The following is a 22,771-nucleotide window of genomic DNA, read 5'->3' as shown; positions in this document are numbered from 1 at the left end:
GAGAAAATCTTACAAAATAACAATGAGCTAAAGGAATCAGACACCAGAAGAATACATACTCTATTGATTCCATTTATACAAAGCTCAAAAGCAGGTAAAAGTAACCTATGGTGCTAGAAGTTGTACTAAAACGAAACCTCAGTGACTGAAAGGAAGCACAGTGAGGGAATGGGATGCTTCTAGGATGCAGGTTACACAGGTATGTTTTCTTCAAAACAACTCACTGCGCTGTATGCTTATGATGTGAATTTTCTATATGTAGGTTATTTTTCCATGAAAAGCTCAAAAAATTAATCAGGAGTCCTTCTGAAGAGGCAGCACTTTCCTACCCTTGACCCAGCATTGCATCTCATCATCAGCACAGAGGTTTCCCAACAGGAGTGATGAACAGAGTGGAAACAGGCCAGATTTGGCCCAGCAAAGACTTTGGCTTCTAGGAGATATGCATTACAGGCTCTCAATGTCAAAGATACCAGAAATCTTGAACATACACACTACCCAGTCCAGGAGCCACACCCAAGAAAAACAGGAGAGTTGCAGGACATATCCGTACTCAGTCACATCCGACTCTTTGCAACCCTATGAACTCCTCTGTCCATGGGATTTTCTCAGCAAGAATACTGGAATGGGTTGCCATTTCCTCCTCCAGGGATCTTCCCGACCCAGAGATAGAACCCATGTCTCTGGGTTCTTTACCACTAAGCCACAGGGAAGCCCTAAAAATAATGATAGCATATATTTATTGATCCACCAAGACAGAAGGTAGAACCAAAACTCTAGCACTTCAAGATAGTAAGTTGTCCCAATGTTACATAGAATGGCACAGCCTTAATTCAAACCTTGAACAGCTGGATTCCAATGACAGTGCTCTTAAGTACTTCACCTTAGAACACCTTGTATGAAAGTGGGTAATGTTAATACATGTCTAAGGGGAGGAGGCAATAGCAAACCACTCCAGTATTCTTGCCTGGAGAATCCCAGGACAGAGGAGCCAGGCGGGCCAGTCTATAGGGTCACAAAGAGTCACACGCGACTGACAATACAGGCACACAATTGTTTGCTTCTGGTATGCTTATTACAATAAGCCAGGCTTCCTACCTGCTGACTGAGAGGTCAAATGGGTCTCAATTTTCTTACCCACAAAATGCAAATAATAATAGGAACTTTCTTTTATTCAACCAATATTTATTTATTAATCATCCATTCTGTGCTGGGGGTATTATTCTATGATCACTGAGGATTAAGTGAGAAAATGCAAAATGGTCGATTTATTTCCCCACTCTTTTTTTAAAAAAAAATTTATTTTTGGCCGCAGCATGCAGGATCTTAGCTCACAAACCAGGGATCGAATCCACGCTCCCTGCAGTAGAAGCACCGAGTCTTACCCACTGGACTGCCACGGAAGTCCTTCCCCACTCCCTTAACCCCTTGCATTTATTTATAAGGGACAGTGGGTTTTTTTGGTTTTGTTTTTTAATACTTTGATGAATGTTATGAAACACAATTCACACAAAATTCTGCGTTCAATTTCAAAGAATTCAGAAACCTTCTAAAGTTGCATATTGCCCTCTGTTAAATTAAAAACTGTTGCAAGGGACTTGATAAACATGATCTCTCACCAGAAACCTTCAATGGCATTCACATGTACCCAAAACAGCAGGGAAGAGGGTACCACTTTTACAGACAACTAAAATAGGAAACTACCATATCTAATCATTGCAATTTGGCAGATAGCCCAAGATAAGAATCTTGCATCTCATTTCTCTAAGTCCAGTGCTTTTTCCAACTGCCAGAAGAGAAGGCCCTTCTATTTCGGGGTTAGACTAGAGAATGTAAAAGAGGTGCCATTGCAGTTAAGAGCAGCTCGTCTAGGGGAAAAAAAGATCTGAGTAGGAGCTCCAGCCCCTAAGTCACGAAAAGGGACTTAGACTAGTCTCTTTCCCCCCCTGGGAGCAATAGCGACATCCATATCGAGTAATAACTTCTGCTGCTCCGCTTCCCTGTGGTGCTTGCTACACTACCCCGAAAGGAAGAAAGATGCGATTGCTTCCAACGGGCCATGTGGATATAAGGTTCATATGACTCAGGTCATTACTGAGAGTCTCAAGGAGCTGAGGACAGGAGTGTTAACGCTTCTCCGCTGTTGGCTTCCGGTTTCCCACTGCAAGATCGCAATCCCGGACAGAGGCAGAAAGCTGTTACAAATCGCCATGTGGAAAGTAAGACGCTCCTAACGCGCTTAGAACAGTGCCGGCCATTTAACAGGCGTTTAGTACATATCTGCTGAATGGATTTATGGCTGAATGAGTCCGCAGAGAACAAATTCCACAGTCCCGCGGCTCAGGTCCCTCTCCAGCCCGGGACGCCACACTCACCGGGCGCCAAAGCTTGTTGGAGCTGGGCGCAAGCCCTCAGCTTTCCAGCGTCCCCACTTCAGGAGCTCGTGGAGCTGCAGCAAATCTACCTGCCCCAGGGGGACTCCTCTTACAGCTGCCAGCCGCACACCAGCGCCGAAACGGAAGCCTCGCTAGGAATGGAAAGAAGGTGGAGAAAAGGAAATTTCGCGCCAAACGCCGTAGCTCCGCCCCCAGGGTGTCTCCATGTTCTGTCAGCAGCCAGCCCTTCCGCCCCGCCCATCTAAGGAGGGGACGCACGACGTACATCCGCCAACGTGCAGCGGCCATCATTGATTAGGTCTGCGAAGCCGTTCGGAGAAGAAAGTTCCTAACTCGAAAACATTTCCGCGTTCAAGATGGTCGCTCGAACCGTTTAGTGAGACTTCCTCCAACCTTATCATTTCTCTCTGGTTTTTTTAACCTGGATGTGACGTCTTAAAGGACCCGACGGAACTAGAACGGAAGGAGTTCTAAAATGGCGAACCGTACGGTAAAAGATGCGCACAGCATCCACGGCACCAACCCTCAGTATCTGGTGGAGAAAATCATTCGGACAAGAATTTATGAGTCCAAATACTGGAAAGAGGAGTGCTTTGGACTTACAGGTGAGCAAGAGCGTGCTGAACACCCCCATCCCTGCCCCAACCCTCGTCGTCTTATGGCCCAGTTTTCCGGAGTAGTCCAATAGGACTGGCCCTCTGGGGGTGAAAGTTAGCGGGAATTTTTCAGTCATTCAGACGAATCTGAGCGCCTTCTCTTTGCCTAGTGTTGTGCTGGGCTTTGGGAACACAGATAGATCTGATAGGACCTTATTCGGAAGGGTGTCGCACGTCGATTCTTTGAGGCATTCCATCTTTAATGATAACTTTACTGGCTTCCAGTGTTAAACACGGAAACCTTGAAGGTCTTAACGGAGCGTCAGTATTCCCGAAACCATATTTATAATCTTACTACCCCTCTACCCCCTTATCTGGGCCATTTGCAATATTTTCACATCCCAGCCCTAATATAAATATAAGTTCTTAAGAGAAATCTTCCAGGTCGTCTTTGATACTTGTTTATTTCTGGCTTTTTTTGGTACCTGTGTTTCCCCAGTGAACCATGAGTTCATCTACTGTAAAACGAGCACAATAATACCCACATCAAAGGTCAAAGGATTAAATGATTTAATCCAAGGAATCTAAGGATTAAATGAAATAATGTATAAGAAGTGTTTGGTATAGTTAAAGCTTGTTGTTCAGTCGCTAAGTAGTGTCAGACTCTTGTGACCCCATGGGCCCTAGCCTGCCGGGCTCCTCTCCCCTCCACTGTCTGCCCGAGTTTGCTCAAATTCATGTTCATTGAGTCGTTGATGCTATGTATATTTAGCTACAGCTGTATAATATAAAGTACTCAGTAATCAGTGGCGGTAGTGGTGCTAGTTGTTACCACTGTTTATTACTCCTGTGCTGTTACTGCTCTGCCATCACCCTAGCTTTGTGTCCACAGAGGAGTCATATTGTTTTTCTGAGTTGCCATTAAATTTTGGAGTCATGTAAGATTTACTTTGGGGGCCTTTTCTCATTCCAGAGATGAAATGACTCGCCCTCATTCACAAAACTGGTGTCTGATTTTGATGACAACATCGAAAAGTTATTATCCCCGTTGTCTAGATGAACTTTAGTTAGAGTTATGTAGTTATTGAGGAGTGGTTTGTTACGGCTTTCGTCCTTCTAACTCTTATTTAATCTGACAGTTTTTCCCCTAACATGATGGTGACAAGCACAGACTCTGAAGTTAGACTTCTTGGACTAAAATCCAGGCCCTGCCACTTTCTGGATGTGAATCTTGAGCAAGTCACTTAACCTTTCTTAGCCCTCATTTTCCTTAGCTGAAAACAAGGTTAGTGCTAGAACTTAACCTCATGACTTGAGAAGATTAAATGAGATAATATGAAATGCTTAGCAGAGTATTTGGCATATAATAATCTTTCAGTATATTGGCTGCTGTTATTATTTATTACACACTTGTTCTCCTAATATTAAGCTGTTAATTCAAGAGCACCAGATTTTGAACTAACTTTAACTCCCTGCACTTCAAACCTGTAAAAGCTTAGTCCTAATATGTCTGCAATGCCACTCTGTTTTTGTTTTTTAGCTGAACTTGTAGTTGATAAAGCCATGGAGTTAAGATTTGTGGGTGGTGTCTACGGTGGCAACATAAAGCCAACTCCTTTTTTGTGTTTAACCTTGAAGATGCTTCAGATTCAACCCGAGAAGGATATCATTGTAGAGTTTATAAAAAATGAAGATTTCAAGTGAGTGAAATATTTACTAGCTAATATAAATATTTTAATTTCGTGGCCCAGAATTTGGGTTTGGTTAAAAGAAGTGAAAACGGTGTATCTCATTTCCAGAGTCCCACTCTGGTATTTTGTTCTTTTACAAAACTCACTGACATATATTAAGCAGAAGTTAATGCCAAATATGTTGGTAGCACTGAATACGTAAGGATGAAGAAAGCAACATAAAGTGTGTAAAGAAGAGGGAGATGTTTGGGTTAATTGTAGGTTCATGTCCAGACCCTATTACCTATGAACTGTGACCTTGGAGAAGTTACTTAATTTTCTAAATTTTACTTTCTTTACCTGTAAAATGGAAACAATAATACCAACTCGGGATAGATGTGAGGATTAAGGAAGAAAGAGCTGTAAATCTCTATCGGTGCCTGTTGCATGGTATCTGGCCCAAAAATATAAGCTGCTCGAGGAGCTCACAGACAAGAACAGGAGACAGATGTAATAATAGATTATTATTTGCCACTCTATTCTAAGAAAGTTACATGCAATAATTTATTTAACCTTCACAACTACCCTGTAAAATTATTATCCCCATCATGTAGGGGAGGAAACTTAGGCACAGAGAGATTGATTTCCCCAAGGTCAAATGCTGATAAGGAGCAAAGCTGGTTTCAGAGCCCATTTCTTTTGCCACTGTATTCTGTTTGTCATATAAGGAAATGAATTTCAGATGCCTCTGTTTATCAAAATGGAGATTTCAGTAGGTAGTTGGGATATAGGAGAAAGGGAAAATAAAGGAACCTTACAAACATTAATGGTAGAAAATAGCTAACTTTTATTAGGTACTTACTGTATCCTATATACCTCGCTTAGCATCCTAACATTCATTTTTTACTTAATATACCAAGCCATCAAATTAGGGACTATCATTTTACAAGGAATGAGAAAGCAAAAGTAAATTGCCTAGTGTTACAGAGTTAGTAAATAATGGAATCAAAATTTGAACCCAGATGACTGACTTTTTTCCATAACCAGCATTCTGCTTTCCAGCAACTGTGTAAATTATATTGTTAGTAAATAAATCTTTACTTTCTGTTATTAAATTCAGTATCTCATTTGATTCTTAAAATAATCCCATGAGGTAAATAGGTTGTATCTTAGTTTTACAGAGGACATAATAGACTGTGAAAGTTGAGCATTACATCCCAAGTCATTGTAGCCGGTAAGTGGTAGAATGAGAACTTGAACCCAGGTTTCCATATTTTAGCTATCTTTTCTGCTGCCCTATGCTGCCTCTAAAAATGTAGCTTTCTCATCTACCAAAGAGAAAAAAGAACTTGTTTATCCACTGCTTTTATGAGAAAAGCTACTTGTAAAACTCAGGAACTTTTTGGAATGGCCAGTTGTTTCACTGTTGTTTATCTGTCAGGTATGTCCGCATGCTGGGAGCACTTTACATGAGGTTGACAGGTACTGCAATTGATTGCTACAAGTACTTGGAGCCTCTATACAATGACTATCGAAAAATCAAGAGCCAGAACCGAAATGGAGGTGAGTATGGTGCTAAGTATCTAGGCCTTCATCCCTGAGCCAGTTTTTATTTCACCAGTATCTCTGGCATCACACAATCCAGGTTGTTACCATCTTCAGTCAGGTCCTCCATCTCTCAGGGGACTAATAATACTCCATTAGACTACTAGCTTCCTGTCAACCTCACCCAGTCTGCCCCTGTTGACCTATCTTTCCAGCTGCATCTTATGTTAATCCCTGCTTTGCATCACGTGCTACATCCTGTAAGATCTAGCTCCCGAATGACCTTTGCCTTAAAATCCTTCCCCAGACCTCCCAAAGTTAGTTTTCCATTTGTTGGACCTTCACAGTTCTTTCTACCGGCCTCTCTTATATGATACTTCACCCTGCAATACATGGACTGAGTGTGCTCATACATAGGAATCTTGCTAAAACGTAAGTATATCCAGGAGGGGCAGCTCCATGCCTTTTACAAAGAGACACATTTTATGGTAAAATGGGATTCAGAGAATGCAATCAGAACTTTTTCTCATTTAGTATCATAACAAAAGATTAGTAACATTGGCCTTTACCCTCTAAATATTACATTAAGGAATACAAGGTTAAAAATTTGGTATTATTCTTCAAACTTTTGTTAGCTTATTCATTCACTTGAATGAATACATACTAAGTGACAATGTTGCACCGGGTACTGTACTACATACTGGAAATAATGTGATGAACCAGATGGACATGGTCACAGCCATCATGAGATTATTTATTTATGACTATATTATGCTAAACTAAGATAAGGTTTTTAAACCTACTGATAATTTGGGCCAGATATTTCTTTGTTATGGGGAGCTGTCCAGTGCATTGTAGGATGTTTAGCAGCATCCCTGGCTTCTTCCCACTAAAGGCCATTAGCACCCCATAGTTGGAGGGGCAACATCCCTGGTTGAGAACCACTAAACTAAGGTAATGTTTACCATAGAAATTCTAAAAAGCTGTTGCTCCACTTACCATGTAAGATACATGATTCTTAAAAATAGCAAATCACTGTCACTTGGAACTAATCTTAAGTCAGGTTTGCATGTGTGCTCAGTTGCTAAGTCGTGTCCGACTCTGTGACCCCGTGGACTGTAGCCAGCCAGGCTCCTCTGTCCGTGGAATTTTCCAGGCAAGAATACTGGAGCGTGTTGCCATTTTCTTCTCCAGCCCAGAGATAACACCCACGTCTCCTGCATCGGCAGCCAGATTCTTTATTACTGAGCCACCCAGGAAGCCCTAAGTCAATTATACATCCATTTAATAAAGTTTGCTGACCCACATAGGGGAAAAGATACATATTTTATTTTTAGGAACTTAGTAGGTTCACAGGAGATACTGTACTTGAGTTGTAAGTTTTTTTCAAAAACATTACCCTTTTAAAATTCATGACTCACTGTGCTTGTTTTTGTGCTTGTCTTTCCTGCTAATTGGAACAGCTTCATTCATCCCTTTATCCCCAGTTCCTAGAAGAGGCATGGCACATAAATGGCCTCAATAAAGAGGAGTTGACTGGATGAAGATTGGTAGTGATGACAAGGCAGTGAAAGGCTGTAAGTTGAGCCCAGGTTTGGCAGTAATCTGTTCAGTGTTAGTTGCCACGTTGCAATAGCTTTATTAGTACATGTGCAGGCAAAGGGAAGGGGCTTAGATGGTAAAGAATCCACCTGCAATGTGGGAGACTTGGGTTCTATCCCTGAGTCAGGAAGATCCCCTGGAGAAGGAAATGACAACCCAGTCCAGTTTTCTTGCCTGGAAAATCCCATGGACAGAGGAACCCAGTGGACTACAGTCCATGGGGTCACAAAAGAGTTAGATATGACTGAGCGACTAACACACACACACACAGGGAAGCTGCAGAGAATTCACACTTGCTATACCAAATACCCTGTTAGATATCTTACATAAAGAGTCTTAAACTTTTTTACTTTTTGGCTATTTAAACTTATTTCCAAGTTACTTGAGCTTATGGTTTTTCTTTCAGAGTTTGAGCTGATGCATGTAGATGAATTTATTGATGAACTACTGCACAGTGAGAGAGTCTGTGATATCATTCTGCCCCGGCTACAGGTAAGAGATAGAGGTCATATGTACACAGTATACAATAAAATGTATATAAAGATCTATTTATACACATATATTATAAAACACCATGGATCTCAAAATCTTTTTTTAACTGAAGTGTAGTTGACGTACAATATTATATGTTATACAGTATTGTGATTCACAATTTTTAAAGGTAGTACTCCATTTATTGTTATTATAAAACAGTGGCTCTGTACAATATATCATTGTAGCTTATTTTGTTTCGAATACTTTGTTCCTCTTAATTCTTTCCCCCTTCCCCTCTTCTCACCGGTAATCATTAGTTTGTTCTCTATATCTATGAGTCTGCTTCTTTGTTTTTTTTTTTTTTTTTCAAAAATATCAATCATTTCATTAAAATTGGTACATTCATACATACATCTTTATCTCCTTAAATATGAAAGTGTATTGTTAAGTCAAGCCTTCATATTTCTCATAAAGACACAGGATACTCAAGGGTAGAGACTGCAGAAGAAAGGTGTGTGTGTTAGCTGCTCAGTCGTGTCCGACTCTTTGTAACCCCATGGACTGTAGCCCGCCAGGCTCCTCTGTCCATGAAATTCTCCAGGCAAGAATACTGGAGTGGGTTGCCAGTTCCTGCTCCATGCTTCTTTGTTATATTTACTAGTTTGTTCCTTTTTTGAGACTCTATATATAAGTGATATCATACAGTATTTGTCTTTGTGTGATTTATTTCACTTAGAATAATATCCTCCAATATTGTATAGCACAGGGAACTCTGCTCCATAGTCTGTAATAACCTAAATAGGAAAAGAATTAGAAAAAGAATATTTTAATCTTTCCTCACTTAACATAGTTATTTTGGAATATATCCATGTTTTTGCATATACTAATAGTTTTTTATTTCATTTGTTGCTCAATAGGAATAATATTATGTTGCATGGGTATATATACCACAATATGTTTACCCAGTCATCTATTTATGCAGAATTGTGGGGTGCAAGGTCAGTGTATAAAAGTCAGTTGTATATCTGTACATGAGCTAGGAACAATTAAATTTGAGATTTTGTATAAAAGATACCATTTATAACAGCATCAAATATTTTGTCAAAAAATGTGTAAGACTTTAAACTATTAATATAAAACATTGCATTACTGACAGAAGTTAAAGAAGACATAATTAATGGAGATATACCATGTTTATGGTATATCTGATACCATGACTTAACAATTGTTGTCAGTTCTCCCAAATTAATCTATAGATTCAATTCAGTTCCAATCAAAATCCAAATAAAACTTGATAGAACTTGACAAACTGATTCTAAAATGTATATGAATATGGTGAGGACCTAGAATATCCAAAACAGCTTTGAAAAAGAACAAAGTAGGACAAACACTACCTAACCACAAGACAGTGTCGTAGTGACATAAAGCTAGACAAGCAGATCAGGGGAACAAAGTGAAAGAACTAGAAATAAGTGTATAATACATATTTATGGTCAGTTGGTTTTCTGCAGAGATGTTAGGGCAAAACAATTGAAAAAGGATAGTCTTTTCCACAAATGGTGCTAAAATGATTAAATAGCCATATGAGACAAATGAATCTCTTCCCCTAGCTCACATTATATGTAAAAATAAATTTGAAGGGGATAATAGACTCATAAAAGCTAAGAGTAGAAAACTTAAGAAAAACATAGGTGAAAATCTTAGTGACCTTGTATTTGACAAATTCCTGGAATAAAATGTGAATTATTTATTAAAAATTAATAAATTGACTTTATAAAAATCAAGAACTTGCCTTTCAAAGGATACTATTACAAAACTAAAAAGGCAAGCCACAGATTGGAAGAATACATTTGTACAACATATATCCATAAAAGTTCTTGAATCTGTACTTTATAAAGGACTCTTGAACTTACTAACGAGAAGGCAACCCAGTGGGAAAATGAACAAAAAATTCTAACAGACCTTCTACGAAAGAAAATACATAGTTGACCAGTAGCACATAAAAAGGTGTTCTTTATCATTAATCATTAGGGAAATGCAAATTAAAAGCATAGAAATATGCAGTACATAGCTAGTAAAATGTGTAAAATAAGACTGATCGTATCAAGTGTTAGTGAGGATGTGGAGGAACTAGAAGTCTCCAGAGCCTATTGGTGACAATATAAAATGGAACAACCAAACTTGGAAAAGTTTGGCAGTTTCTAAAGAAGTTAACCATTCAATCTAGCTATTCCACTTCCAGGAATTTACTCAGGAAATGAAAGCAAATATCCACACAAAGACTTAAGCACAGATAATCTTAACAGTTTTATTTGTAGTGGCCAGAAACTGGAAGCAACCCAAATGTCCATCAAGTGAATGAATAAACAAATTGTGATGTGGCCATAAAATGATACTACTCAGCAGCAAAAATTAACTACTGATAAATAGCAGTAGCATGGATGAATCATAAAATAATTGTGCTGAATGAAAAAAGACAAAATTGTATGTCCTGTGTAATGCTTTTCTAATAAATGTAAACTATAGTGACAAAAAACAGTGGTTGCATAGGTATAGAGTAAGGGATTGGGGAGGAGAGGAAACGAGAAATCAGAAAGGAGCACAGGTAAACTATTGGGGGGGGCCTCTATCCATTATACTGATGTATTGACTTACATTTGTATACAACACAATACTCATCAAATTGTATACTATAAAAATTACAGTTTATTGTGTATCAGTAATACCTCAGTGAAATCGTAAATGTATTGCAAAAATCATTGGAATACCTGTAGACTAAGAGTCTTTGCCAGCAAATTTGGAAAACTCAACAGTGGCCACAGGACTGGAAAAGGTCAGTTTTCATTGCAATCCCAAAGAAAGGCAATGCCAAAGAATGCTCAAACTACTGCACAATTACAGTCATCTCACACGCTAGTAAAGTAATGCTCAAAATTCTCCAAGCCAGGCTTCAGCAATACGTGAACCGTGAACTTCCAAATGTTCAAGCTGGTTTTAGAAAAGGCAGAGGAACCAGAGATCAAATTGCCAACATACACTGGGTCATAGAAAAAGCAAGAGAGTTCTAGAAAAACATCTATTTCTGCTTTATTGACTATGCCAAAGCCTTTGACTATGTGGATCACAATAAACTGTGGAAATTCTGAAAGAGATGGAAATGTCAGACCACCTGACCTGCCTCTTGAGAAACCTGTACGCAGGTCAGGAAGCAACAGTTAGAACTGGACATGGAACAACAGACTGGTTCCAAATAGGAAAAGGAGCACGTCAAGGCTGTATATTGTCACCCTGCTTATTTAACTTATATGCAGAGTACATCATGAGAAACGCTGGACTGGAAGAAGCACAAGCTGGAATCAAGATTGCCAGGAGAAATATCAATAACCTCAGATAAGCAGATGACACCACTCTTATGGCAGAAAGTGAAGAGGAACTAAAAAGCCTCTTGATGAAAGTGAAAGAGGAGAGTGAAAAAGTTGGCTTAAACCTCAACATTGAGAAAACTAAGATCATGGCATCTGGTCCCATCACTTCAGGGCAAATAGATGGGGAAACAGTGGAAACAGTGTCAGACTTTATTTTTTTGGGCTCCAAAATCACTGCAGATGGTGATTGCAGCCATGAAATTAAAAGATGCTTACTCCTTGGAAGGAAACTTATGACCAACCTAGATAGCATATTAAAAAGCAGAGACATTACTTTGCCAACAAAGGTCTGTCTAGTCAAGGCTATGGTTTTTCCAGTGGTCACGTATGGATGTGAGAGTTGGACTATAAAGAAAGCTGAGTGCTGAAAAATTGATGCTTTTGAACTGTGGTGTTGGAGAAGACTCTTGAGAGTCCCTTGGACTGCAAGGAGATCCAACCAGTCCATCCTAAAGGAGATCAGTCCTGGCTGTTCATTGGAAGGACTGATGTTGAAGCTGAAACTTCAATACTTTGGTCACCTCATGCAAAGAGTTGACTCATTGGAAAAGACCCTGATGCTGGGAAGGATTAGGGGCACGAGGAGAAGGGGGTGACAGAGGATGAGATGGCTGGATGGCATCACCGACTCGATGGACATGAGAAAGGGTAGACTCCGGGAGTTGGTGATAGACAGGGAGGCCTGGCGTGCTGCGATTCATGGGGTCACAAAGAGTTGGACACAACTGAGCGACTGAACTGAACTGAAGAGTCTTTGACTCTCAGATTCTGATATTCTGTGTAAAATTGGTAGCATTGATGAAAGGGTCCCAGAGACAGTGTTTAAGATGGGGAATGGGAACAGATTCTTTAGAGTTTTAAGCAACCACAGAAACCCAGATTCGGAGGACCCAGAACTTAAGATCTCCTTTTTGATGCTGCTGTAGCTCAGTAATTCTGAAGCAGTTTACTGTATCCCACCTTGCCTTGCTAGATAAAAGCCAAGAAGGAATAATATAAAGATCAAAAGTCACATAGTATTTTTGCTGTTCAGTTGCTAAGTCGTGTCCGAATCTTTGCCAACCAAGAACTGCAGCATGCCAGGCTTCCCTGTCTTTCACTATGTCCTGGAGTTTGCTCAAACTCATGTCCATTGAGTCGGTGGTGCCATCCAACCACCTCACCCTCTGTTGCCCCCTTCTCTTCCTGTCCTCAATCTTTCCCAGCATCGGTCTTTTTCAATGAGTCGGCTCTTTGCATCAGGTGGCCAAAGTACTGGAGCTTCAGCTTCAGAGTCAGTCCTTCCAATGAATATTCAGGGTCAGTTTCCTTTAGGATTAACTGGTTTGATCTCCTTGCAGTTCAAGGGACTCTCAAGAGTCTCCTCCAACGCCACAATTCAAAAGCCTCAATTCTTCGGAGATTAGCCTTCTTTATGGTCCAACTCTCACATCTGTACATGACTACAGGAAAAACCATAGCTTTGACTACATGGACTTCTGTCAGCAAAGTGATGTCTTTACTTTTTAATCCGCTGTCTGGGTTTGTCATAGCTTTTCTTCTAAGGAGCAAGCATCTTTTAATTTCATGGCTGCAGTCAAGTCCAAAATCTGCAGTGATTTTGGAGCCCAAGAAAATAAAATCTGCCGCTGTTACCATTTTTTCCCTATTAGCCATGAAGTGATGGGACCAGATGCCATGATTTTTGTTTTTTGAATGTTGAGTTTCAAGCCAGCTTTTTCACTGCTCTTTTCACCTTCATCAAGAGACTCTTTAGTTTCTCTTCACTTTCTGCCTTTATTTAGAGTGGTATCATCTGCATATCTGAGGTTTTTGATATTTCTCCTGGCAGTCTTGATTCCAGCTTGTGATTCGTCCAGCCTAGCATTTTGGATGATGTACTCTGCATAGAAATTAAATAAGCAGGATGATGATATACAGCCTTGATGTACTCCTTTCCCAATTTTGAACCAGTCCATTGTTCCTTGTCCAGTTCTAACTCTTGCTTCTTGACTTGCATGCAGGTTTCTCAGGAGGCAGGTAAGGTGGTCTGGTATTCCCATCTCTTTAAGAACTTTCCACAGTTTGTTGTGATCCACATAGTGAAAGGCTTTCATATAGTCAGTGAAGCAGAAGTAGATGTTTTTCTGGAATTCCCTTGCTTTTTCTATGATCCAGTGTATGTTGGCAATTTGATCTCTGGTTCCTCTGCCTTTTCTAAATCCTGTTTGTGCATCTGAAAGATCTTGGTTCACATACTGTTGGACCTAATTTGAAGAATTTTAAGGATTACCATGCTAGCATGTAAGATGAGTGCAGTTGTGCAGTAATTTAAACATTCTTTGGGACTGGAATGAAAACTTTCAGTCCTGTGGCCGTTGCTGAGTTTTCCAGATTTGCTGGCATAATGAGTGCAGCACTAACAGCATCATCTTTTAGGATTTGAAATAACTGAGCTGGAATTCCATCACCTCCCCTAGCTTTGTTTGTAGTAATGCTTCCTAAGGCCCACTTAACTTCACACTTCAGAATGTCTGGCTCTAGATGAATGACCACACCATTTTGGTTATCCGGGTCATTAGACCTTTTTTCTTTAGCTCTTCTGTGTGTTGTTGCCACCTCTTCTTAATCTCTTCTGCTTGTGTTAGGTCCTTGCCATCTGTCCTTTATCATGCCCATCTTTCCATGAAATGTTCCCTTGGTATCTCCAATTTTCTTGAAGAGATCTCTAGTCTTTCCATTCTTCTGTTTTCCTTTGTTTCTTTGCCTTGTTCACTTAAGAAAACTTTCTTTTCTTACCTTGCTATTCTGGAACTCTGCATTTGGATGGATGTATCTTTACCTTTCTCCTTTGCCTTTTGCTTCTTTTTTCTCCTCGGCTGTTTGTAAAACCTCGTCAGACAACCATTTTGCCTTCTTGCATTTCTTTTTCTTTGGGATGGTTTTGGTCATCACCTCCTGTACAGTATTACGAACCTCTGTCCATAGTTCTTTAGGCACTCTGTCTACCAAATCTAATCCCTGGAATCTATTTGTCACTTCCACTGTATAAAATGTAAGGGATTTGATTTAGGTCATACCTGAATGGTCTAGTGGTTTTCCCTACTTTCTTCAATCTGAGCCTGAATTTTGCAGTAAGGACCTCATGATCTGAGCCACAGTCAGTTCCAGGTCTTGTTTTTGCTGACTGTAGAGAGCTTCTCCATTTTCGGCTACAAAGAATATAGTCAGTCTGATTTCGGTATTGACCATCTGGTGATGTCCATGTGTAGAGTCTTCTCTTGTACTGTTGGAAGAGGGTGCTTGCTATGACCAGTGTTTAGCCTTTGCCCTGTTTCATTTTGTATTCCAAGGCCAAACTTTCCTGTTCAGACTAGGTAAATACATAAGAGACAAAGCAGAGATTAGTAGTTACCAGAGGATTCAGGGAAGGGGAATGAGGAATGATTACTTAATAAGTATGGAATGTTTTTCTGGTGTGATGAGTAAGTTTTTAAACTAGTGAGAGGTGGTGATGGGAAGAATTTTACACCTTAAACTTGCTAATTGTATACATTGTGAATTTTTATTTAAAAAACAGATCAAAGGGACCTAAAAACCATCAATGTGGAGTATAGAATGGATTGTAAACATGATAAATGGGTAAGGTAAACTTTCTTGAGGCAGCAAAGCAGATGGATAAAGATAGTTGGTAGATGAGTGCTCACAGATAAGTGCAATGAACCACTGTTCCTCTAGAGTGACTCAGTTACAGAAAATCCTAGAAAATAATTCTGAAAATTATTTCTCCTTTTCCATATTGATTATTATAGACTGTAGTGAAAAGGATGACATTTCAAATCTGAAAACCTGATTTCAGGGTCCAGTTCTCACACTCTTTATCCTTAGCTGTGATTATTATGTTTAGAAATACTGTAAAAAATGATATACTCTGAACTGCAGTCAGGTTGTGACTAAGGGTTCTAAAGTCCAGTCATCTCTGAGCAAGCGTATTGATGCAAATGGAGTAGTCTCCTGGAGTCTAGAAGGAAAGACCACAAAGCAGACCTCACTGAGGAGAGGAAAGTTGAAATATGACTGATATATGTTATCATATCACTGAGAGGTGTGTTCTGGTGTGGGCCTCTCTATGTGCTGGATGAAGTGACCCTTAAGACTACCTTTAGCTTTGATTTCTTTTAAGTAACCCATAGGGCATAGCTTCTCTTGTGCCCTGACATTGGCAGGGAGCTGCTCTGGAATGAATTCTAATTTTATCAAACACAAATATTGTAAGTTAATACGTTGACATTGATCACTTCCAAATCTGGTGAGCATCAGGATTTCTGGATGCCCTGTCTGATGCAGTCCTGGATCCTAGACTGTGGTGATCTTTTCCAAGGAACCCTTTTTCAAGGGATTCACTTCACTGAATGGCATCTTTATCTCATTTCTCCTAACCTTTATAGAATTTTGTTAGGGATGAATGAGAGCAAAATAAGAGTACAAATGCTACTATTTATTTTAGGGCTATCCAGTGATCTGTATGTCCTTGGCGCACACACACAAAAAAACAAAAACAAAACCATAAGGGTCTTATGACCCAATGACCCAGCCAGTCCTTTTGTCCGTTTTGAACTCACCTTTGCCTTTCAGGTCCTTAGTCACTTAGGACTGCTAAGTCACATCTTAGAAGAAAATGAAACTAGGAGGTGGTTTGTTTATATCCTGAGCCTTGTTCAAAATGGATGTCTGTAGACAGCTTCCCAAATCCTGGGTCTAATAGAGAATTGGTGCTACTTAAGAGCAGGAGGACCCAAACCCCCACACTTGACTGAGTCTCAGTGACTCTCTTAGTGGATTTTGGTCTCAGCCTCTCCTGGAAAACTCCCAGCCAACATTGTCTTGAACTATTGACCCATGTGTGTGAAGCCTATAATTTTTATTCAAGGCTAAAGCTATACTGATTGATATTCTAGTGACCTTGGAGTACAAAGTCACAGGGAATAGAGGCAATAGAAAAGTGATATTCTCTTCTTTGTATTTATCTCTTTACAGGGAAACTTAAAAATACATATAGATCCTAGGTATGCTAAACTCTCTAAGAAAATCTACATCTAGGATATCTTTGAAATGAAATTGCCTCGGCTATTGTGCCATTAGTTGTTCTGTCACTTCCAGAAGTCCAGTGTTGGAGCTTCAGGACATAGAGGAGATAGAAGGGCCCTCTCTAACTCTCATTGTATTCTCCATAGAAACGCTATGTGCTAGAGGAAGCTGAACAGTTGGAGCCTCGGGTTAGTGCTCTAGAAGAAGACATGGATGACGTGGAGTCCAGTGAAGAGGAGGAAGAGGAGGATGAGAAGGTCAGGCACCTGGGAGCTCAAGGGCTGAAAGAGAATTACAGGGAATGGGAATGTCTTTTTTGTTTTGTTTTCAAACTTTATTTAGTTTTAACCAAAAAAGAAAAACCCCAAAATACAGTATTTCATCATTGAGAGTGTGGGTCTTAAGAGTTAAATGGACTTGATCCATATCTCAGCTCTCCTGTTTACTAGTGGCATTATGTTATGTAAATTACATAATCTCCATTTTCTCTTCTATAAAGCAAGGATTATGATACCTTTCTTTTAGGACTTTTATGAGTATTAAATGAAATTACATACATAAAGCCTTTAGCTTTGGGACATTATAATTGCATAATAAGTGGTAGCTATTAAACACTTGGGACAAAAATAATACTGTTCACAATTGAATACATACTAAGAAATAAACCTAGTTTAGGGCAAGAAAAACCACCTACTGCATAGTCATGTTCTTCCACTATTTGTTAAAATGCTGAAAACTTGAAAACAAGCAAGTTGTCAGGGAGCAGTCAGGTAAACTATTGTTAACAATTCAACAGAGTGTTAGGCCGCCATTAGAAGTATTATGAAAAGTTACAGTGAACTTCCTTGGAGATCCAGTGAGTAAGACTCCATGTGGGGTGGGGCGGCATGGAGAACTAAGTTCTAACTTAGTTCTCCCTGGTAGGAGAACTAAGATCCCGCATGCCACTTGGTGCAGCCAGAAAAAAATGTATGTGAAAACTTGGAAACAATTACAGTAAGCTTTGTTGTTTTTTTTTAAAGATCTAAAACATTTGTGATTAAAATTATATGTGTAGGAAAAGCTAGGGGGAAATATAATAAATTCTGGCCTGTGGATACTGAGGTAGTGCAGATGAAAGTATATAGCTCTGAGCTTAGTAGGCTCCATTTAAGGTAAGTGCTAAGGGAAACACAGTCATTCATGAATGGAAAGTCAGGCACGGCTGAGGGGCTTTTTTGTGGTGAGTGAACCAAAAATATGCATTCTTTTTTTTTTAATGGAAAATTTAATCACATACCAAAATGGAAAGAATAAACCTCCATTTACCCATCACCTAGCTTCAACAGTGACCATCAACTCAGCTGTTCTGTTTCCTCCACATCTACTCAGTTGTCCTCCACCAGTTATCTCAAAGCAGATCACAGCCGTCAAATGGCTCGTATTTCAGAAAAAAACATGGACCCCTTTTTAAGGCACAGCTATATACCATCATCAGCCCTTAAATCAATGGTTCCTTAATATTAAAATGTCAGGTCATAACATTCTGTACAAATTTTCATAATCTCTGTTTTTGTGATTGTGTCCCTGTGGTATCGCTTAACATGTTCATTTGTCTATTCTATTTTCTGTTAACTAGTTCTTGAGTCTTTAATTGGATTTGGGGTTTATGGAGTGGAGCAACACTACTTCATAGGTATAGTGGACTTCCTCCAGTAGGAACAGTCTGCTCTCTTTTTGTAATATTAGGATCCACTGATGATCTCTGCATAGACCCATTAAGGATTGTAAAATGATATTTTTAAAAAAACCTCCCAAATCAACCTTTAGCTTTTTTATAAAGTTTATATAAGAAAAGTAAGATAAACTGTTTCCCTTTGTCAGTTTTTAAATCATGAGTTGATTTTATAGTATTCTCCTAAGAAGGTTTGCCCTTGGTAACATTTGAACTTAGCAAGTATATTTGGTGTTCTGGACCATTATTGTCCTTGTTGATGCTGAAATTGTCCTATGTCTGGCCAGTGGGGGCCCCTCAACTTCACTTTTTGATACAATCATAGTAGTTTCAGCCCCTTGCTATCTGATACAATGATATGTTCTAGTTATGTCTTGTTATATTCTAGCCTGGACCTAAAAGTAGCCATTTTTCCAAGAAGCTCTTAGTTCCATTAATTGAGATATGTTATTTAGAGACTACAATCTGGGCTCATTGCTACATGGTGTTTCTAGGATTTTACAGTTGATAAAGCTAAAGGAAAAAAATTTTAAGCTTAAAATACACATTTAACCTCATCAGTCTTACAATCTCTTATCTCTTCTTTCACATTAGAAATCCAACTTCTTAGGAGATAAGCATACTTTCCTCTCATTACTCTCACATATTTCCAGAATAATGGTACCAGCACTAGAATAGTAATGGGATTATTAGATTTTAATTTTTTTATTTGGTAGTTTGTTTTCTTGTCCTTAGTGTTATCCCATATATATTCAAATTACTGTGTTTTAAAGTCAATTGGAGGTGGAATTTGGGATGGGATGGGATGGGGAGGAGAGTATAAGCCATGTTCCTAGTTGGCTCTCTATAAGCCTGTGCGCATCACTGACCCAGGCCATCTCTTTTCCAGTTGGAAAGAGTGCCATCACCTGATCATCGCCGGAGAAGCTACCGAGACTTGGACAAACCCCGTCGCTCTCCCACACTACGCTATCGGAGGAGTAGGAGTCGGTCTCCCAGAAGGTAAGGCCTTAGTCATTGGCAACTTTCAGGGATGCTTTAAGCACTGGAGTGTAGAAGTTTGGACTTCATGGAAGGAAAATGCTAGCCTATGGAGAATGTGTGCTCACCAATGTATCAGTGGCTACAAAAACACCACCCACAAAACCTCAGTGGCAAACATTTATTTAATTCACAGGTCTGTGGCCAGTGATTTAATCTGGGCATAGGCAGTTTTTTGAGTATAAGCTATGGTCTCACTCACTTGTTTTGCAATATCCTCTGTTGGCTAGTGTAGATGGCCTTAGCTAGGATGACTAGAGCAGTTCATCTCTATGTGTGTCACATTCTAGGCTAGGTTAGGCCTGTTCCCATGGCAGTGGCAGAAAACAAGAGTGAACAAGCCCAACCATGCAAGTAATCTTTCTAGCATCTGCATCACGTGTTACAAATACCCCTTTGGCCAAAGCAAGTCACATGGCCAATCCCAGACTTGGAGTCAGAGGGTATTAAAGTTATATGACAAAGGACATGGATAACAGAGTTGGGTTAAGAATTGGGGCAATTTTTGCAGTTTACAGTGTCCAGGGCACCTACTGAGGTTCTTCTCTTTTTTCTTTCCATATAGGCGGAGTCGGTCTCCCAAAAGAAGGAGGTAGGCCTTTAGTGACTTGTGATGAAGGATAGAGATTTGGGGAGGGGGGATGTTGTTGTGTTTATATTGTCAGGACAGATATGGGAGTCTGACCAGTCATTTCCACAGTCCCTCCCCTCGCCGAGAACGGCATCGGAGCAAGAGTCCAAGACGTCATCGCAGCAGGTCCCGAGATAGACGGCACAGATCCCGCTCCAAGTCCCCAGGTACGGCATTGGGGCCTTTTGCTTGCTGTTGGTTGTCTTAATAAAGAAATGTAATAGGAGCAATTAGCCTCCTGCAATACAGGAGTACCTTACTCTATTACTGCCTAGAAAAGAAAGGAAGTGGACACAGAATTTGAAAATTAGAGCTCACATTTTAACTGTCATTTACCAGCTTTGTTGATAGGATGGTGAGCTTCGGTTTTCATCTGAAATTATAGGAGTAAGACATGACAGAGTAGTTGTAAATACCCAGTGTAATGTTAGTGAAATTTAGCCATAAAGCCCTGAAGGCGTGTGAAGTGGGTTCAGTTCTTTGCTACCAACAGGGTGTCCCTATCACAAGCCAAAAATGAAAGGAACTAGGGGAAATAACAGCAGAGTATGAGGGTAGAAACTGGTACATTCAATAGCCTTTTTTCTTCTCCAGGTCATCACCGTAGTCACAGACACAGGAGCCACTCAAAATCTCCTGAAAGGTATGGATTAACTTCTATTTTGACTTAAGTCTTTATTCACAAATTAAAGTCCTAGTTACAACTGAGTTGGACCTGAAATTTTCTTGTGTTAATGGAGATATAATCTTCATCAATACAATGTATGAATTCTCCTTAATTATAGGACGAAGTGGTCTCTTGCCCTGAAAATTACTAGAATTATATATATATATAGTTATTTTGTTTTTCCTGTAGGATTGCGGCTTTGGATAAAGGCATGAGGCTTAATCTCAGGAAACCTGGGATTCCGTCCCAGCTTTTAAGATTTTTTAAAATATATTTACTTCTGGCCACACTGGGCCTTCTTTGCTGCTGGGCCCTGTCTAGTTGTGGCACACAAAGGCCACTCTCCAGCCGCGGTGTGTAGGACGGTCACTGCAGTGACCCCTCCTACTGCAGAGTACAGGCTCTAGGGCTCATGGGCTCAGTAGTTGCGGCACACAGGCGTAGTTGCCCCACAGCATGTGGGATCCTCCTGGACCAAGTATTGAACCTGTGTCCCCTGCATTGGCAGGCAGATTCCTAACTACTGGATCACTAGGGAAGTCCCAGTCCCAATTTTTAATACTTAGCAGTTGCATCACATTGGATAAGTCATTTTCATTTGGTAAGCTTCCATTAGATACCTCTAGATACTGTACACTGTTGGAAGCAATCGATCTCTCAGAGGTCATTTCTTCAATGGTAAATTTTGGAGAGTAATAACTAACTCAGTGTTGCTCTTAAACAAAAACAGCAAGTACATTTAATGATACTGACTGTCTTCTTTGTCCCCATCAGTGTTAGCATGTATCAGTCTTCCTCAAAAATCCTTGCTCAGTTCCTAAAACAGCTGGTAAATTTAACGATTTGTATGTGTCACCATTTCAGGTCTAAGAAAAGCCACAAGAAGAGCCGGAGAGGGAATGAGTAATGGACTCAGTTTGGTTTTAATACAAGTGGCCTTTCTGGAGATGAAGGCATCTGTCTACATGGACGAAAGAAGATCTACTCCCCAGGCAGCTATGAGAGTATTTTAGATTTTTTTTTTAACCAAGTTTTCACTTTTTTTTTTTTTTACATGAAAGAGGTGCTGAGTTTTGTATCTCTTTATGAATTGTACATAATCCACATTTGAAAGATAATGCTTCCTGAACTGAGAGCTGCTTTTGGCCTCTTTGTACAATCAACCTTGTTTGTACTCAAATTTATGAGGGTAGAATGGATTTGAATAGAGTGTATGAAACAAGGGGAGGATGTGGCCACCTTATTATTTTGTTATTAAATTTGACACACCCATATCCTGTTTTTCTGTGGTTTTAGTTTTGGTTTACACTGAGATTAGAACTGTTTGGAGAATTCTGAGACATGTTAAAAAAAACCAAGTGCTACTGCTTGCTGTTAAAAAAACCAAGTCGGTACAATATATTATTAGCTCCAGGATTTACTTGCAGCAGCAGCAAATGGTAATAAACATGAAAACTGACTGGTTATCAGCAGCTTTATAAGAATGAATTCAGTTGTAAGGCTTTTTTTGGATCATTTAATCCAGTTGCACTGAATGTTCAGCAAACAGTGAAACTGAACACCTGTTACACAGCATGATTATATAGTGTTGTTCCTTCTTCCCTACAGCCTTGAATTCCAAGTTAAGTTATGCCATGAGCACTGATATTATCAAGACAGTAGGGCAACCAGGGTGAAAACGTTCAATGGAGAGAAAAATATCTAATGCCACTCAGGGTTTTAACCTGAGTTACTGGACAACAGCACCATTCACAAAACCAGAAAATACAGCAGGAAGAGACCAGGCTTTAGAGGGGCAGGTAGTGAGAATTGTGGTAGGGAGAAAAGAATGCATTCAGCTTAACTTGAAGTTTACTTTGAGGGACTTCCCTGGTGGTCCAGTAGCTAAGACTCCGAGCTCCCAATGCAGGGAGCTTGGGTTCAATCCCTGGTCAGGGAATTGG

The 22,771-nt window shown here is 39.8% G+C and overlaps 2 protein-coding genes across 4 annotated transcripts in view; one reads left to right on the top strand and one right to left on the bottom strand.

Moving 5' to 3' along the window:
- ORC1 (origin recognition complex subunit 1) overlaps window positions 1–2,805 on the bottom strand; it is a 34,923-nt gene extending 32,118 nt beyond the window's left edge. Inside the window, exons 1-2 of one of the 2 annotated variants that reach the window (XM_081485394.1) lie at window positions 2,662–2,805; window positions 2,376–2,527 (exon numbers count right to left, since the gene is read on the bottom strand). The gene's annotated coding sequence lies outside the window, so the exon portion shown is untranslated. Of the gene's footprint in view, window positions 1–2,375; window positions 2,536–2,661 lie in introns of those variants that run through there. The other variant, XM_081485396.1, reaches the window with a different exon arrangement.
- Window positions 2,806–2,851: 46 nt separating this feature from the next.
- PRPF38A (pre-mRNA processing factor 38A) lies at window positions 2,852–22,100 on the top strand. 2 transcript variants are annotated; one of them, XM_081485399.1, is made up of 10 exons: window positions 2,852–3,001; window positions 4,533–4,692; window positions 6,104–6,225; window positions 8,216–8,301; window positions 16,922–17,032; window positions 19,379–19,491; window positions 20,096–20,122; window positions 20,231–20,328; window positions 20,756–20,804; window positions 21,693–22,100. In XM_081485399.1, exons 1-10 carry the CDS (start codon window positions 2,872–2,874, stop codon window positions 21,733–21,735), a joined length of 939 nt encoding a protein of 312 aa, XP_081341525.1. In that variant the 5' UTR covers window positions 2,852–2,871; the 3' UTR covers window positions 21,736–22,100. The 2 variants fall into 2 exon arrangements, with proteins under 2 accessions (XP_081341525.1, XP_081341526.1); XM_081485400.1 differs by lacking the exon at window positions 20,096–20,122 and having other exon boundaries at window positions 20,219–20,328.
- The last annotated feature ends 671 nt before the right edge of the window (window positions 22,101–22,771 follow it).

The sequence above is a fragment of the Giraffa tippelskirchi genome, chromosome 5 (genome assembly GCF_054371585.1).
Source record: "Giraffa tippelskirchi isolate mGirTip1 chromosome 5, T2T-mGirTip1v1.2.pri, whole genome shotgun sequence".
In the NCBI taxonomy this organism is placed as follows: Eukaryota; Metazoa; Chordata; class Mammalia; order Artiodactyla; family Giraffidae; genus Giraffa; species Giraffa tippelskirchi.
Note: the sequence above shows the minus strand (reverse complement) of the source record. Positions and strands in the feature narration are given on the sequence as shown.